We start from the raw sequence: 14,897 nt of genomic DNA on the forward strand, positions 1-14,897 counted from the left end.
TTTTGCGGCTTGTTAACTTTCGCTGACAGGGAAGGATAAGTTGGGTGAATGCGGCTAGATCGAATGGATTTGTCGGCTGTTGGGAAGGTGACAACAGAAGATGAGGAGCACGAGCAACGAGTTATGAGCTAGACAGGGTCAACAGAGTCGCGAACAACGTCAATAGGGTGTGAGGACAGGGTTACGAGTGGCAGTGGAGGGTTGTGGAACACCGGTGACATGATGAAGTGATTGCAGAGCGGAAATGTTGTGTCATGGAGAAAGGAATTTGGGGTGCAGCTTTGGATAGGGAGCGGTATAGGGAGCAACAGACAAGTAAGGAACAACGAAAGTCGTGTGATTGGTGACAGTTGATGGAGGGCACGCGATCAGATAGGGAACTGTGATGAACAACGAAACAACAATGGAAGTGGAGGATTTTGAACTTGCTCTGATATCACTGGTACGAGGAAAACAATTTTTATTGTAATTTGCCAATGGATGACACATTTGCATAATAAGTTTTTATTCAAATTTAGATGATGTCTTTCAAGTCCTTGGGCGGTTCTCCTTTATAGGAGTTGACTGGCCACAAGGGTTAAAGAACATGTCTTTTGACATAATGCCCTTTCATAATTAATGGGCAACTAATTTAATTAATTTATTAATTTAATATTTAGTTATTATTATTTTATTATTTAATATATATATATATATATAGGTATATAATTTATGAATATTTTATTCATAACAAAAACCTAAGAGGTTCTCCAACTATGCAACTCTCATGACAAAACTCATTGATGAAGAACCTTTCTCATATGAAGACGCAACTATTCAACACAATTGGAAGGAGGCAATGAATGAAGAGTACCAATCAATCATGAAGAATGATGTTTGGGAAATTGTGCCAAGGCCTAAAGGGAAGTTAGTAGTAACTTCCAAGTGGATATACAAGATTAAGCATGCTACAGATGGGAGTATTGACAAATACAAGGCACGGTTCATGGCTAGAGGATTCTCCTAGAAAGAGGGAGAAGACTATGATGAGACTTTTGCTCCAGTTGCTAGGTACACCTCCATTATATCCATAATCTCACTTGCTAGGGCTATGGAGTTTGTGATTCAAAATTTGACCAAAGTTGTCTTCAAGGAAGCTAAAAAGTGATGCCCTAACACCTACTCTTTAACAATTACCCACCTAAGATTTGTGGACTTTTATGGAATAAAATCAGATTGCAATCCACTAGGAACATTCATCTGCTTGTTATTCAATGAGTAACATGCACAAATTTGCAATCTAACAATGTTTTCAAATAATTAGGGCACAAGAAGAACTAGCTAGTTGCAAGATTTCCACACATTAGACATTATTACATGAAAAATCTTCAAAAAAATCACTTACAAGATAACAAGAGATATATCCAATCCAAGATCAAGATAGCGACTCTAAGAAAGAACAAGACTTCAACTTCCAAATATATCGAAATGCATCAAAAGAGCTCCAATAGACATCCAAAGAAAAGTGCGAAATTCTCAAGAGAGAGATATCCAAGTGTGATGATGATGTTTGATACAAATGAGGCTTAACTTTATTTATATGAGCCTCTTCTAATTCGAATTAGCCTAAGATGCCCCTAAAAATATTTTAATGTGCAAAATAACATAACTTTGGTGACAAGCCCACCAAATAGCTCATAAAGTGTAGAATAAGCCATCCAAAATGAAGTCGAAATGATGAAGCAATGGTGTAGGAGGGTTGTTGGAAGGCCTAATCAAGTCCTCAAGGTGCCATGATGAAGAAGAGGGCTCCATAAATGATGGTTAAGGGGGTGGCCCCTTGATCTCTAAGTAAAACATCATGTGGTGCTCCAAAGTGGCTCTGGGGCACAAGTAGTGGTGTCATGGGCCTCTTAGTGTAAAATAACCTTGTAGACTGCTCCAAATGAGGGCATAGAAGATGGTGCTTGCCCTCCCATGTCTCAAGGATGAGACAAACCTCCTCTGGCACTCAGATCAACTGCCAAACCTTGTATACAATGCTAAGCCGACTGGAGGCATTGCTGGTCCAAGTGCATCATCTCGCATATAATATGGGGCAATGAACAAGCTGCTGAAGGTGCTGAGGTTGCCCATGGCATGAGATAATGCTTTATCACATGATGGAAACCCATGGCTCTCAACGCTTCCCCTACAAGTGTCGATATGATCCTTTGGTGGGCTTGGGCCCTAGTTAAGTTGCCCAACCCATGATGAAACCACTTGCCAATCCTGTATAAGATCCAATGCGTCTCCTCACCTTTAGATACAATAATTCATTAGTGCAATTGAGTGAATAAACTTGTTAATCAAGGGCAAAAATGAGACTTCATAGTGGGTTTCCCTTCCAAATTTGGGGCTTTGAACATGTAATGGTGTTACCTCCCTAGGTAGGAGTGGCTAATAAACAACCCTAATAGGTGTTCCCATCCCCTAAGGGAAAGAATATGTCCAAGGTACATCCTTGAAGTGGTAGGTGTCATGTGGATAATGATGAGGATGATAGGGACACATGGGTCTCAAGGCCAAATGCCATGGGCTCAGGAGTGGTAATGATGAGGGATGTCCACATATTTGAGTGTATCAATGTAGGATGGAGCAATTTTGGTACGTGAGTTACCTCGACCTTTGTTTTTCCACCCTTCTTCATTTGCGTTTTCCTTTTATTGATTTTTCTTTTATTTTTACTGCTCGGGGCTCCAGGGGATGAGAATATGATGTGTATGATATAACAGTGATTACCCCCTCAAGATGGGGTAGTTCATCACCCACAAGGGGGTGGGACATACATGGGTTCCTTAATGATGCAAGGGGCACTCATGGGGGGCCTAGGAATTAGGGTGATGGCCATAATGATAAGGGGTAGAGCTCATGTTTGGCTTTTGCCCACGTGTTAAATTTTATTGTGCTTGACCATCTTTTGCATTTTGTGGTACATTTCCTTTTGTATGTGGCCATATTATGCTTTTATTCTGTTTTTTTCACTGCATCAACCTCCAGGGCATCAAGGCCTGACCCAGACATGTGGACAAGGCGAGGGGGAGTACCAGAGCCTTGTGGACCTAGTGGTCATGTGGACCTAGAGAGGGAAGATGATGAAATAGGGCACTTAATGTGCGAGGGTGAGTGAGAAATGTGGAATGGGAAAACGGGACCGCGCTACCAAAATCGGGGTTTCCCAAGTAGTGCCCATCCTAAAACTATAAGCAAGTAGGGGAGATCCCATGGGATTAGGGTTGAGGATTAACCCCCTAGTTAAGGTAAGGGAACAATACTATAGTCAAAACCATTCCAAGTCACCCAATAATCCATACCCAAGTGGGCCTAAGAAAAGCAAGCATAAGCACCTAATTTCATAATGAAAAATCATACCTTTAGGGTTGGATGGCCCACCTTCAAACATACGATCTCAACAGATGGGCGAGGGGACATATGACTGGCTTAGGGAGTGGAGACATTTGACACGATATCATCTACACTATTGGCTGTCAAGAGCTGCTGGTTGTTGGTTGAAAACAAGTCTAGGAGAAAATTTCTCCTATTTGGTCACTCACTGGTGGTGGGTAGCAAGATCCTTCAGAGATTTGGTATGATGGATTGCAAAATCGTGGCGACTCCCATGGTGACTAACTTGAAGAAGTTAAGAGGCTTCGACTCTAGATTGGTAGATCCATCTATGTACAAACAACTGATTGGTATGTTGATGTATTTGGTTAACACCAAGCCAAACATCTGCTTTGTTGTGAACACCTTGAGCCAGTTCTAGGTAGAACCGAGACACGAGCATTGGATTGCAGCAAAGCACATCTTGAGATATTTGCATGGTACAATGAACTATGGCTTGAGGTATGTTGCAAACAAGGATGTAAAACTTTAGGGATATACAAACGTTGATTAGGCAGGAAATGCTGAAGATAGGAAGAGCACCTCGAGAGTATGTTTTAGTTTAGGATCCACTATGATATCATGGATGAGCCAAAAGCAGAGGTCAATTGCACTCAACACTACTGAAGCAGAGTACATTGCAACCAATGAGGCTTGTACCAAAGCAGTATGGCTTCATAAGTTGTTTGTAGGATTTTTCGGCCAAGAGTTGGAACCAATGGTGATACACTGTGATAATCAAAGTTGTGTGAAGCTTTCAGAGAATCCCGTGTTCCATGACAGGTCGAAGCATATTAAGATCAAGTACCACTACATTTGTGACATGGTGCAGAGGAGAGCAATAAGGCTCGAGTACATCTCCATCGATGAATAGACAACTGATGTTCTGACGACGCAGTTGCCTCGGGACAAGTTCGTGTAGTTCAGAGACAAGTTGGGGCTCATGGAGATCACCCCTCTCGTTGAGAGGAAGTGCTGATTTATTTGCAACATAGATGGACATTCTCCCAAAAGGGAGAATGGGTCCAAGAGACCTAGAGGGCTCAACAAGCAATGTTGAGTGAGTGTCTCTTGGAGGAGGACCCTGATCACACACCATAAATGGTGGAGTGAGGTCTTGGACCCTGATCACACACCAGGCATGGTGGAATGAGGTTTTGGACCCTGATCACACACCAGGCATGGTGGAGTGAGGTCTTTTAGCTTCTGGAACCTGATCACACTGGAAGGGTGGAGTGAAGTCCTGGACCCTGATCACGCACTAGGCATGGTGGAGTGAGGTCCTTCAGCATCTAGACCTTGATCACACACCGAAATGGTGGAGTGAGGTCTTGGAGCCTGATCACACACCAGATAGGTTAGTGTGAGGTCCTGTTCAACATCTAGACTCGATCACCAACTAGGAAGGGGTTGAGTGAGGTCTTGGCCCAAAGTGCTCACCAGGAAGGGTGAGTGAGTGCTTGCTAGTTGAGGGTCTCAACATTTTGGCCTAGGTAGTGGCCATGGGATTCGAGGACCGATCACTCTGGAGGAGTGAGTCCTGATATGTTGATGACATTGCCATGGGTTTGGTACTACCCCGGATATGGCCACTAGTGGATGTTGATGATAGATGATGATGCTGGTAATGATGGATAACCTTTTCTTTAGATAAATTTGTTCAATTTGAGAACATCTATGACAATGATTATGAATACCTCCCTAGTTAAGAGGGAGTGTTGAATTTGTAACTATGGTCAGTCTTCATAATGTACATTTGGTCACTTGATGTAATTGTATTTATCATTGTAAAGCATATTTATAAATGCTTGAGTCAAAGGAAAATTTATTTTGAGTCAAAGTCCCATTGCGACTTTTAAAAGATGTAAATTTGAATTTTTAAAATGAAAATTTTGGCTCCAAAAGTGACAAGTCGGCTTCCCTCCAAGTCAAGTCGGCCTTGGCCAAGAGACACGTCCATTCACCCTAGACAGACTACTATATAAAGGTAGTTCGAGCTCCTCCATTTGGCAATTTGCATTCCTCTCACAAGACAGTTTTTGGGCAAGTGAGCGAAGGATAAGAAGGATGAAAAAGAAGGCCGAGTTTTCTCTCTCCTCTCTCTAGCAACTCGCATGTGTGAAGTAATCTCTCTCTCTTAGTGGCTTGCATTTTTTGGGGTAACTATTGCACGGGGCCGAAGTATTCTCTTCCCTCTCTCTTTCTAGCAACTCACACATGTGAAGTAATCTCTCCCTCTCTGTGGCTAGCATTTTCTGGGGCAACTGTTGCAGGGTTGAAATTATGGGGCAACTAGCTATTATAGGAGGGGCTGAAATTTTGGAAATGCAGGATTAGGAGCAAAGTGCAGGATCAGTTTGGGTGACTTGACTTGTAGGAGAAGACCAGGTTTAACCATAGGTCTAGGTGTGCCTCTTATTGAACAAGAAAAATTTCTCTACTGAAAAAAGGTTGTTGGGTTTTCCCCATAGTGGTTTTTAATAGGGTAAATCTTGTCTCTCTCTTGTGCATTGTGATTTCGACTATTCTTTAGCATTTAATTTCTGAAGTATAATTGTTGAATGATATATTGGAATAAGTTAAAAGAAGATCTACATCAAAAGTAATTATTGTAATTTTAGAAATATTGTGCTAACCCTAATTGCACTAGAAAATCAACAAAGGATAGCCGCCAATTTATAGATGTTTCTCCATGCGAAAGGTCATGTCCTTTGGGGCAAGACGACTTGAAATTTATGAGGCCAACTTACAAATATGGAGGGAAAACATAAATTAAATTTTCTAATAAATACCTTGGAGATTGCTTGCCCAAATAAAATTTGTCACATCAAATAATAATGAGAGGAGTGCCAAATAATGATTTCCTTTTATCAAATTTAAATTCTTCTTGGGGTAGTCAGGTTTCTCTTTGGGAAATTCATCCTATTGTTGCCCCAATTTTCAACATGCAACATTAGATCAATTGCCAGAATCAAAGATTAATAGATAAAGGGTTTCATTATTGTTGCTTTAAAGACTAAGCACAATTGGGTGCATTAGGGAGATTGCTCAAACCCAAAGGCTTGAATGCAACTATAATCCATGGTCTATCCATAGCTATGGTGGTGGTATTATAAACAAAAAGGTTCATAACCACCAGGCTATTTGGATTAATGGTAGAAGTATGCGCTTCAAGAGTCTTCTTGGTAGTCTTCCTCTTTCTTGGAGCTATTGTCTAGTCAGAAGAAATCCAAGAGGACTAAGTTGGGTTTGATTCAGGAGTCGCCAAAAGAGGATCTATCTTGTTGTTTGAGACATTTTCTTCAAAAGGGGTGAAGCTAAATATTTAGATTCCGAGGAGGTTTACTCAATTCCTCCCTGGCAACGATGCCAAAAATGTTGCCCCAAAATCTAGTAGGCCTTGTAGAGGGTAATCTACAAGGCAAAAACTAGACTAAAGGACAACAATGAGGTGTGGCCCATTGTCACCATAACCACTACCTCCTGCTTTTTATGGACTTTCACCAATGGGAGGCTTCCCTTTAGAGAGGTCACCTATGAGAGATATGCTAAGTTCAAGGATCAAGTTGACAAGAGGCCTATAGAGGACAACTTTTCTTAAGGACAAGGTTCAACAAACTAGGAGAGGCAATTTGCATCCTCTTACAAGGCCTTATTAGGGAACAATTGATCTAGGGCTTGAAAGGTAGCAAGCCAAATGGATTAGCCTAGAATCAAGAGGCCAAGAAAAGGTTTCCCAACAATGAATATTAGCAATCAAATGGACCAAGAATCCTTCAACAAGCAAATTTCATGGATGGTCTTGCTTACGGTTTTGTGGATGAAATTATCTTTTAAGTGGTCTCACTTAATCTTTATGAATGTTGTTTGTGAATGATTGTAAGTGTAGTTGTACTTCTCTAGTGATGGTGGTGCACTCTTTTTATATTTTTCTTGAACAAGTCCTTTCTTCAAAGCTCTTAGAATATTACTAGTGGAGTATCTTCCTTTGCACTATCTTGAAGTTTGTAAGGCAATGGGTGGATTTGTTAGGATTCGTTTTGGAAACCTTAATTATCGCCCTAGTTCTACTTACATGTTCTCGAGAGAGTCTTTAGTTAACCCCATATGCCCCCAAAAATTAGTAGGGACTAGTCTCTTCATCTAGTCAATTATAAATTCAAAATTCCAAAATTTATCTTTGTTTTCGGATACATTTAGTGTTTGTGTAGCTTACATTTAATTTTCAGCCATCAAATACCCTAGATGCTTAGAGTTTTTATGTGTATTTTTGACTTAAAATTCTAGGGTTTTGTTGCATATTTTTGGGGTTTTCTTGCATGTTTTGACCTAAAATCATTTTATCGCATAAATTTGCGATGCTGATTTATATTACTGGATAATTAGAACTAGACACCTTGTTTTAGTTGGCTGTTACATGCATTGTAATTTCCAAATTTTACAAGTTAATTGAACCCTAGTTTTATTCCGTTGTTGTAACCCTAACTTCTACTTGTTTACAATCCTTTCAAGGGGCTAAAGTGTACTGCTGTCATAACTTGTTTACTGCTCTAATTTCTCCACTTTTATACAAGTCTTATAACATCCATTGGTAATTTTCAGATTTGCATTGTTTGGGAATTGTTTTGCACGAGATCATCTCTTGATAAAACCATAAAGCAATTAAAACCAATTCTGGAAAATACTTTGAGGGACCAGCTAATCCATAACTTGCTTGCTATATTTGATTGGTGGTGAATTAGGTAGCTACATGGTAGACTTTAGACTTGATTATGTCTTGCCTTGAGAACCCTAAGTACTACTAGGGTAGTCTTCCTTGTGTTCAAATTGTCCTTCACTAAAATGAGAGAAGTTGTTGTTTAGGTGACATTGGAACCACTTTAATGGTCCACTAGTCATTGCACCTTGTGAAGGCTTTCCACTAAGGTGTAAGGTTTTGTGATAACAATCACCATATGTGTACATGTAAACTAGTATGATACAGCAATAAGACTACAGATTTTGCTTGGAACATAGCTTTCTTGCTTATTTTAATTAAATGCATAGACATAATATGTTTCATTTTCATTACTCTAAGCTTGTAACCATGGAGAAAACCTTTGATACATTTTTGAGTGTTGCATTCCTACTTGCTTCATTACTTAGTTCATAACCAGTTATATTTAGTATTGCACAAGTCTCTTCTTAATGACAAAAACTCATATGCGGAGTCATTTTTCCTTTTTTTATTGCCTCCAACACAAAAAAGAAAAAAAAGACTTATTTATATTCAATTTTCTGCCTTTTTCTCAAGGGCCAAAAATAAGCATAATGACCATTGTTTCTTTTTTGACATCGATTATTTGTGATTTCTGTGCAGTTTGGCCATGGACAATCAAATCCAACATTTTTTCTCGAAGTTGAGTCATATACAACAGTCAAACAATATGTTCTGCGAAAAAAGCCTCCTGGAAAGTTGCTCCAGTCTGCACATGCAATTGAAAGGGAATTTGAGGTACTTTTTGATATTTACTAGCCTTTTATATAGAAGAGAAATTAACATTCTTTATATAATGTATCATGGAAAAGAATGCAAATTTGTTGCTATCTGTGACTATTTTTGCATTGAGAAGTATTACTTTTGTGGATTCGTTTAACATATCTTTAAGAGTGTTTGATTGTTTGCTTTCTTTGCATTTTCCTAAATCAACGTTGACACCTAACAATGGAGATTTTGAATTGGTCCTCTTGTTTCCCCCTCTCTAATGGCCAGTGTTTGTCTTAGGCTATGCATTAATTTCCTGTAGAAAAGATACAGTGCAATTGTTTTGGAAAGGCATTTGTTTTCTGGGGACTCATGGTGACCATTATCATGCTTCCCAAAATCATCCTCCTCTATGTCACCCTTCATACCTAACTCCTGATAAATTGTATCAACATCCAAATCTTTATCATAATTAGGTGCCAACCCACCCAAATCATCATAATCACCTTTACTAAGTGACTGGGAAACCTTATCTTATGTAGTCTCATCCTGTCCATCATAGTTACTGGTGTTATCGGCCTCATAGGATGGTTTCAATGGAGTACTAAAGGCTGTTGTTCTGTCAACCTCATTGTACACATCCTCAACATGAACTGGTGCATGCACTGTTAATCAAGGTTGTCATTGATGTCAATATGGCATTGGCCGAGATGGCAAGTATTCTTGAGATCCCTGGTTCTAGATGATGATTAAGTACACGTTCAACAAACTCTTGTTTGATAAAGATGCCATCAATGAAGATGTCAAGCTATTAATATGTCAAGCCACTAATGAAGTCCTTGAACTAACTATGATGTTGCCAAGTGTCAATCATGTGCCTTGATTGATGATCTAGACCTTAAGTGCCAATATACAAGTCTTTGATGTGGAGGACTATACTTGATGAAGTCATACACGTGATGATGTCATACTCTTGAATGACCACACTTGATAATGGTCTTGATGACATGGTTGGAAGACTACTTTGGAACTTTCCTAATGATGCTGCACTATAACATATCACTGCACTAGTATATAATGATATTGTTGGATACGTGATGACATGGATACTGCACTCCTACATGATCCTATGATGAGAAAGAATCCAAACAATGGAGAAGCCAAACAATGGAGAAGTTATACTGTCCCAAACATTTTATGCACAAAATTTGAGGACAGTTTCAAAGAAAAATAAAATTGGGCAACTTGGAGGCAATCTTTCAACATGGGACCTAGACCATCTTAAAGAGGATTTTTTCCTCTTTCCAATGAGCCCTTACTTGCCCCGAAATTCCAAATAGTTTGTGAGATATTGAATTTTCAAGTTAAAAAATATATTTTTGACAGTGAGCCAACCTGCACCTTGTCTTTCAAGTCGGCCTGCATACAGTGATGTGTCTCTTCGCTTTGGCTTGCAAAAAACACTATATATACAGTTCGGACTGCATTTCTCCTCAACAATTTTGGTAATCATTTCAGAGAAGGAGCACAGAATTGTATAGAAGGCCGAGAAGACATAATACTCTACTATTTGGGCTGATCTTTTTGTTGAGTTGACATTCAATGCTAAAAATATATAGCTCGGATCACAAAATTGCGGACAAAACTTTTTTTCTGGAAGCTCAGTACAGCAGAGACTTGTGAATGTGTTGAACTCTTGGACAGCCACCTGTGACAAGACACAGACCTCACCTAAACTCGGATTGCAGTTCTGTCTATGATATTTTGGACCTGTGGTCTATAGACTAGTGCAGATCTCAGAACAATTACACCGTGGAGAAGTGGTTGGACAATATTTTGTGAAGACTAGGATCTGCAAGTTTGTTGAGTGCTCGGACTGTGAGAACAATCTCTTAAAGAAGCCCGGTCTTCAATTGCAGAAGACTGTTACTAGTGCAACAAGCTGTGGGAGCCACCTGTGATTAGTCTCACCTTGGAACAGTTTTCTGCATAACTAAAGAGCAGACCTTAACACCATATTGAAGCAGTGTTTCTCAAACTTAAAAGGTAGTTTGGGAGAGATCTTTATAGCAGTTTATTGAAGTTATTTGTGGAGCACCTTTTAAGGCTGTTAGAAGCCAGTTTTGGACCTACTGTAGCAGCAATTGAAAGTCTTTTTGAAACAGTCCTGAGGTACCCTTTTGTAGCACATTGAAGACCTTTTGAAGGTGGATTTATAGCAGATCAGATTTTGGAGCTTGTGTGAAGCAAACTTGAGTCTTGATTGAAGCCATTTGAAGACATCTTGTTGAGAAGCTTTAGCTGATCTTGGAGATATTATTGGAGACTATGATGCGTTGAAGTAGTCATGAGGTGACTTTGGAGATATTTGTTTTGGGTGTCATGAAGAACAGTGGAGACACCTTCATGTGAAGAATAAGGTTGTCATTGATGATGTAACGTGGAGACTAAAGTGAAGACTAAGCGGAGATTGACAAGGCTCGTTGAAGAAGACATTGGGAGCCTTGAAGTATAACCAAATACATCTTGACGAAGTGAAGTTGAGGGTTGGAGCCCAAGAGGTTGGAGCCTTGAAAAGACAAGGTTGGTGCCTTGGAGGATAGGGTTGGAGCCCTAGAGGATCAGAGTCCTCAAGAAACCAGGTCGGAGCTTGAACCAAATATAGGGTTGGAGCCCTTGAGGTTGGTGCCTCAAAATTGACAAGGTTGGAGCCTTGGAAGTCCAAGTCGGTGCTTGGAAAATACAGGTTGGAGCCTGGGAGATTGAAGATCGGTGTCTTCATCTAGGGTTGGAGCCCTACATATATTCTACTTGATTTATTGTAAAGAAGAAATTAATAAAAGCATTTATTCTTATTGTTCATTTTGTGTTCTAAATAGAAGTGATCTAATTGGTAAAAATAACAATTGAAAAGAAATACTAATTCATCCCCCCCTCAATATTTCCAACATGAAGTAACAAACTTCAATGGTAAACAGAAATATATAAATAAATATCTTATTAATAAATGAACACTGAATTGAATGATTACATTTTTAGAGAGAGACCCGGTTATATACAGCCTTAGGTGCCTCTTGGTGCAAGGGCATGATCTTTGGTCATGCCCTTTTGCCTAAATAACTACAGCTAATCTAATTTTACATAATCCTAACTAATTTTTACATAACATTGCCTTCTTCTTGAAAGAATGCTTTGTCCTCAAAGCATACGTAACGACGAATGTTGTTGACAAAATGATTCATTCTCCCAAGAAGCTTCTTCTTCGGGTAAGTCCTCCTACTTGATCAGATATTCCTTTGATAGTACGATGTCGAAGCTTTCTTTCTCTAGTAGACAAAATACCTTCTGGTTCTAGGATGACTCTTTCCTCATCATCTAAGGATGGAAACGTTGTTTGCGCTGATTGATTGTTGCCTAGTGCCCTTTTAAGGCAAGATACGTGGAAGACGTTCTGAACACGACTTGTCTCTGGAAGGCTTAAACCATACGCAACTTGGCTAATCTTTTTGTTGATCTGATAAGGTCCATAGAACTTTGGTGCCAATTTATTTTTTCCTTTTTGTTTTAAGGATAATTGTTTGTATGGTTGGAGCTTGACAAACACCCATTCTCTGACTTCAAACTCTCTTTCGGTTTTGTTACGGTCTGCTTGTTGCTTCATACAATTCCTTGCATTATTCAAGTTTTCTTTTAATGTTTGGATGATTTTTTGGGTTTCTTCTAGTTGATCTTTAACAAGAAGTAGATTTGTCTGGACTACAGCTAGATCCTTCCATTTCGGGGGTTCATACCCATATAAAGCTTGAAATGGTGTCATTTTTGCTGACGTATGATAAGTGGAATTATACCACCACTCAGCAAGATGTAACCATTGAGCCCACTTATTTTGTTTTTCTGTAGCGTAGCAACGTAGGTAGGCCTCCAAACATTTATTGACAACCTCTGTTTGGCCATCTGTTTGAGGGTGATAAGTGGAACTCATATTTAGGTAGGTTCCTATATGGTTGAACAATTCCTTCCAGAAATTACCCTTGAACTTGGCATCTCTATCACTCACAATGACTTTCGGAAAACCGTGTAACTTATATATATTTTTGCAAAATATTTCAACGATTTCTTTTGCTGAGTATGATTTCTTTATTGCCATAAAGTGAGCATATTTGGTGAGTCTGTCGACTACTACGAAAATCTTGTCCTTGCCTTCAGATACTGGTAATCCTTCGATAAAGTCCATCGAGATTTCTTCCCATTTCTGATTTGGAATGTTTAAAGGGTGAAGTAATCCAGGTGTCGTAATATTTTTGTTGGAAATAACACTGAGAGGGGGGGGGGGTGAATCAGTATTATCAAATCAATAATATTTTTCTTTTCTATACTTAGATTCATGTACGCAACTTCAGTTAAGGGAACCTGCGTGTACACGCAACTTTGTCTAATGCAACTAGCATATGTCCAGTAAACTTATGATTCAGTTAGTTGATCTTTAATGAGTGCATTTAACCATATGAATAGTAAACAAGTGTAGTAAAACAGAACAGATCATCAGACATGAGAAGCACACATGAACATCATGATGTAAGGTGGAAACCCAATGTGGGTGAAAACCACCTGCTGCAATTCGTCTCTATCTTCTTTTAATAAGAAACTTCTTTTTACAATATTTCTGTACTGGTGCAGTCTTATACCAGTATGCAGGCTTCTACCTGCAGAAAGCTACAACCTTCTCTCGTTCTCCAGCGTCTCTTGGAAGGGAGCTACAACCCCCTTAGCTCTTGTACTAGTTGATGTACTAGTACGTAGGTGCAGACCTACAGAAGACTACAACCTTCTCTTTCTTCCTCCAGGTACCACGTTTCATAAATTTTCAGACTGGATACTCATGGAACACAACATCATAATTTGAAGGCCACATTTCATCCAATTTTCATATTGAACCCATCAATATCATTGAAGCACAAAATCAATCACCACTTGCATCATCAATCTCTGAATCACCCAATACTGAATCACTGAAACCCTGTCAACAAAATGCAGTCACTAGAACATAGAGCAGAACACAGAACTTTGCAACAATATTTAGAGCCAATTGTATCATCAGAAATCATGCATCAGAGTGCATACGCTACTTGGAAGAGCCGAACCAGTGTGTATACGCAACTTCACCAAAGCGAACCAACGTATATGTCATCAAATACTTACTTATAACTTTGCTGCACTTCCTGACTTCAGACATACCCAGATCATTACATATACAAGGATAATACGTGTGTTAGAAACCAGATCTAGTCCATTAGATCACATAAAGATAAGTCATTATGATCTTGATCCATTATTAGATCTCATCCATCAACACTGAAGCTAAACACAATGTAGAAATTTCTCATTTCCCACCCCGGTTTTCAGTTTCACCTTATTTCTCCAAAATAGTTAAATGCCCTTTCCCATATCCATACATTCACAAACTGGAAAATAAATTTTGCTGAAAACACAAATTCTGGGAATATTACAGAATGCTGGAAAATGCAGAAATAAATATCAGCACATACAAACATCGATTCAACACATTTAAACACAGTGATTTTTGGTCAAGGTGACCCTGGAAAAACCCCCTACAACTCTTGGGGAAAACCAGTTCGAAAGCTCTTTCTTATTTCTGGAAAATGCTTTTACAGTGAGAGAAATATTTAGCGAAAAATCAACAAGCAAACTTTTACAACTTATCTCGTTTTCCGTGCCTCACAGCCAATTGGAAAAACTTGCAAACAGCAAAACAGAACAGAAATAAATGCTGTATGGCCTCCTCGATTTTTGTGCCCAAATTTCAGCCTTAAATGCTACTGTACGGACTGCCTAGAAAAGCGTGCAGGCTCCCATAAATGCTGCTGTACGGTTTCCTCGATTTCTGTGCAGAAAAACAACAGTACAACTGTATGGATTTTTGCCTAGAAAAGCGTGCGAAGGTACAACCACTTGCTGTACGGCCTCCCTTGAAAAATGTGCTAGCAAACTTCAGATTTTCTGCTCCTCGATT

General features: G+C 39.3%; 1 protein-coding gene across 4 annotated transcripts in view; it reads left to right on the forward strand.

Annotated features, from left to right (window-relative positions):
- Positions 1 to 14,897, forward strand: part of IBR3 (acyl-CoA dehydrogenase-like protein) — a 381,815-nt gene that overhangs the window by 49,127 nt on the left and 317,791 nt on the right. For all 4 annotated transcript variants that reach the window (XM_089419565.1, XM_089419562.1, XM_089419564.1 and 1 more), the window contains exon 3: positions 8,762 to 8,896. In XM_089419565.1, coding sequence (XP_089275691.1) covers positions 8,762 to 8,896 — 135 coding nt within the window. The remainder of the gene's footprint in view (positions 1 to 8,761; positions 8,897 to 14,897) is intronic.

The sequence above is a fragment of the Pinus tabuliformis genome, chromosome 4_1 (genome assembly GCF_031772625.1).
Source record: "Pinus tabuliformis cultivar Carrire ecotype Pingquan chromosome 4_1, CPIR1, whole genome shotgun sequence".
Taxonomy (NCBI): Eukaryota; Viridiplantae; Streptophyta; class Pinopsida; order Pinales; family Pinaceae; genus Pinus; species Pinus tabuliformis.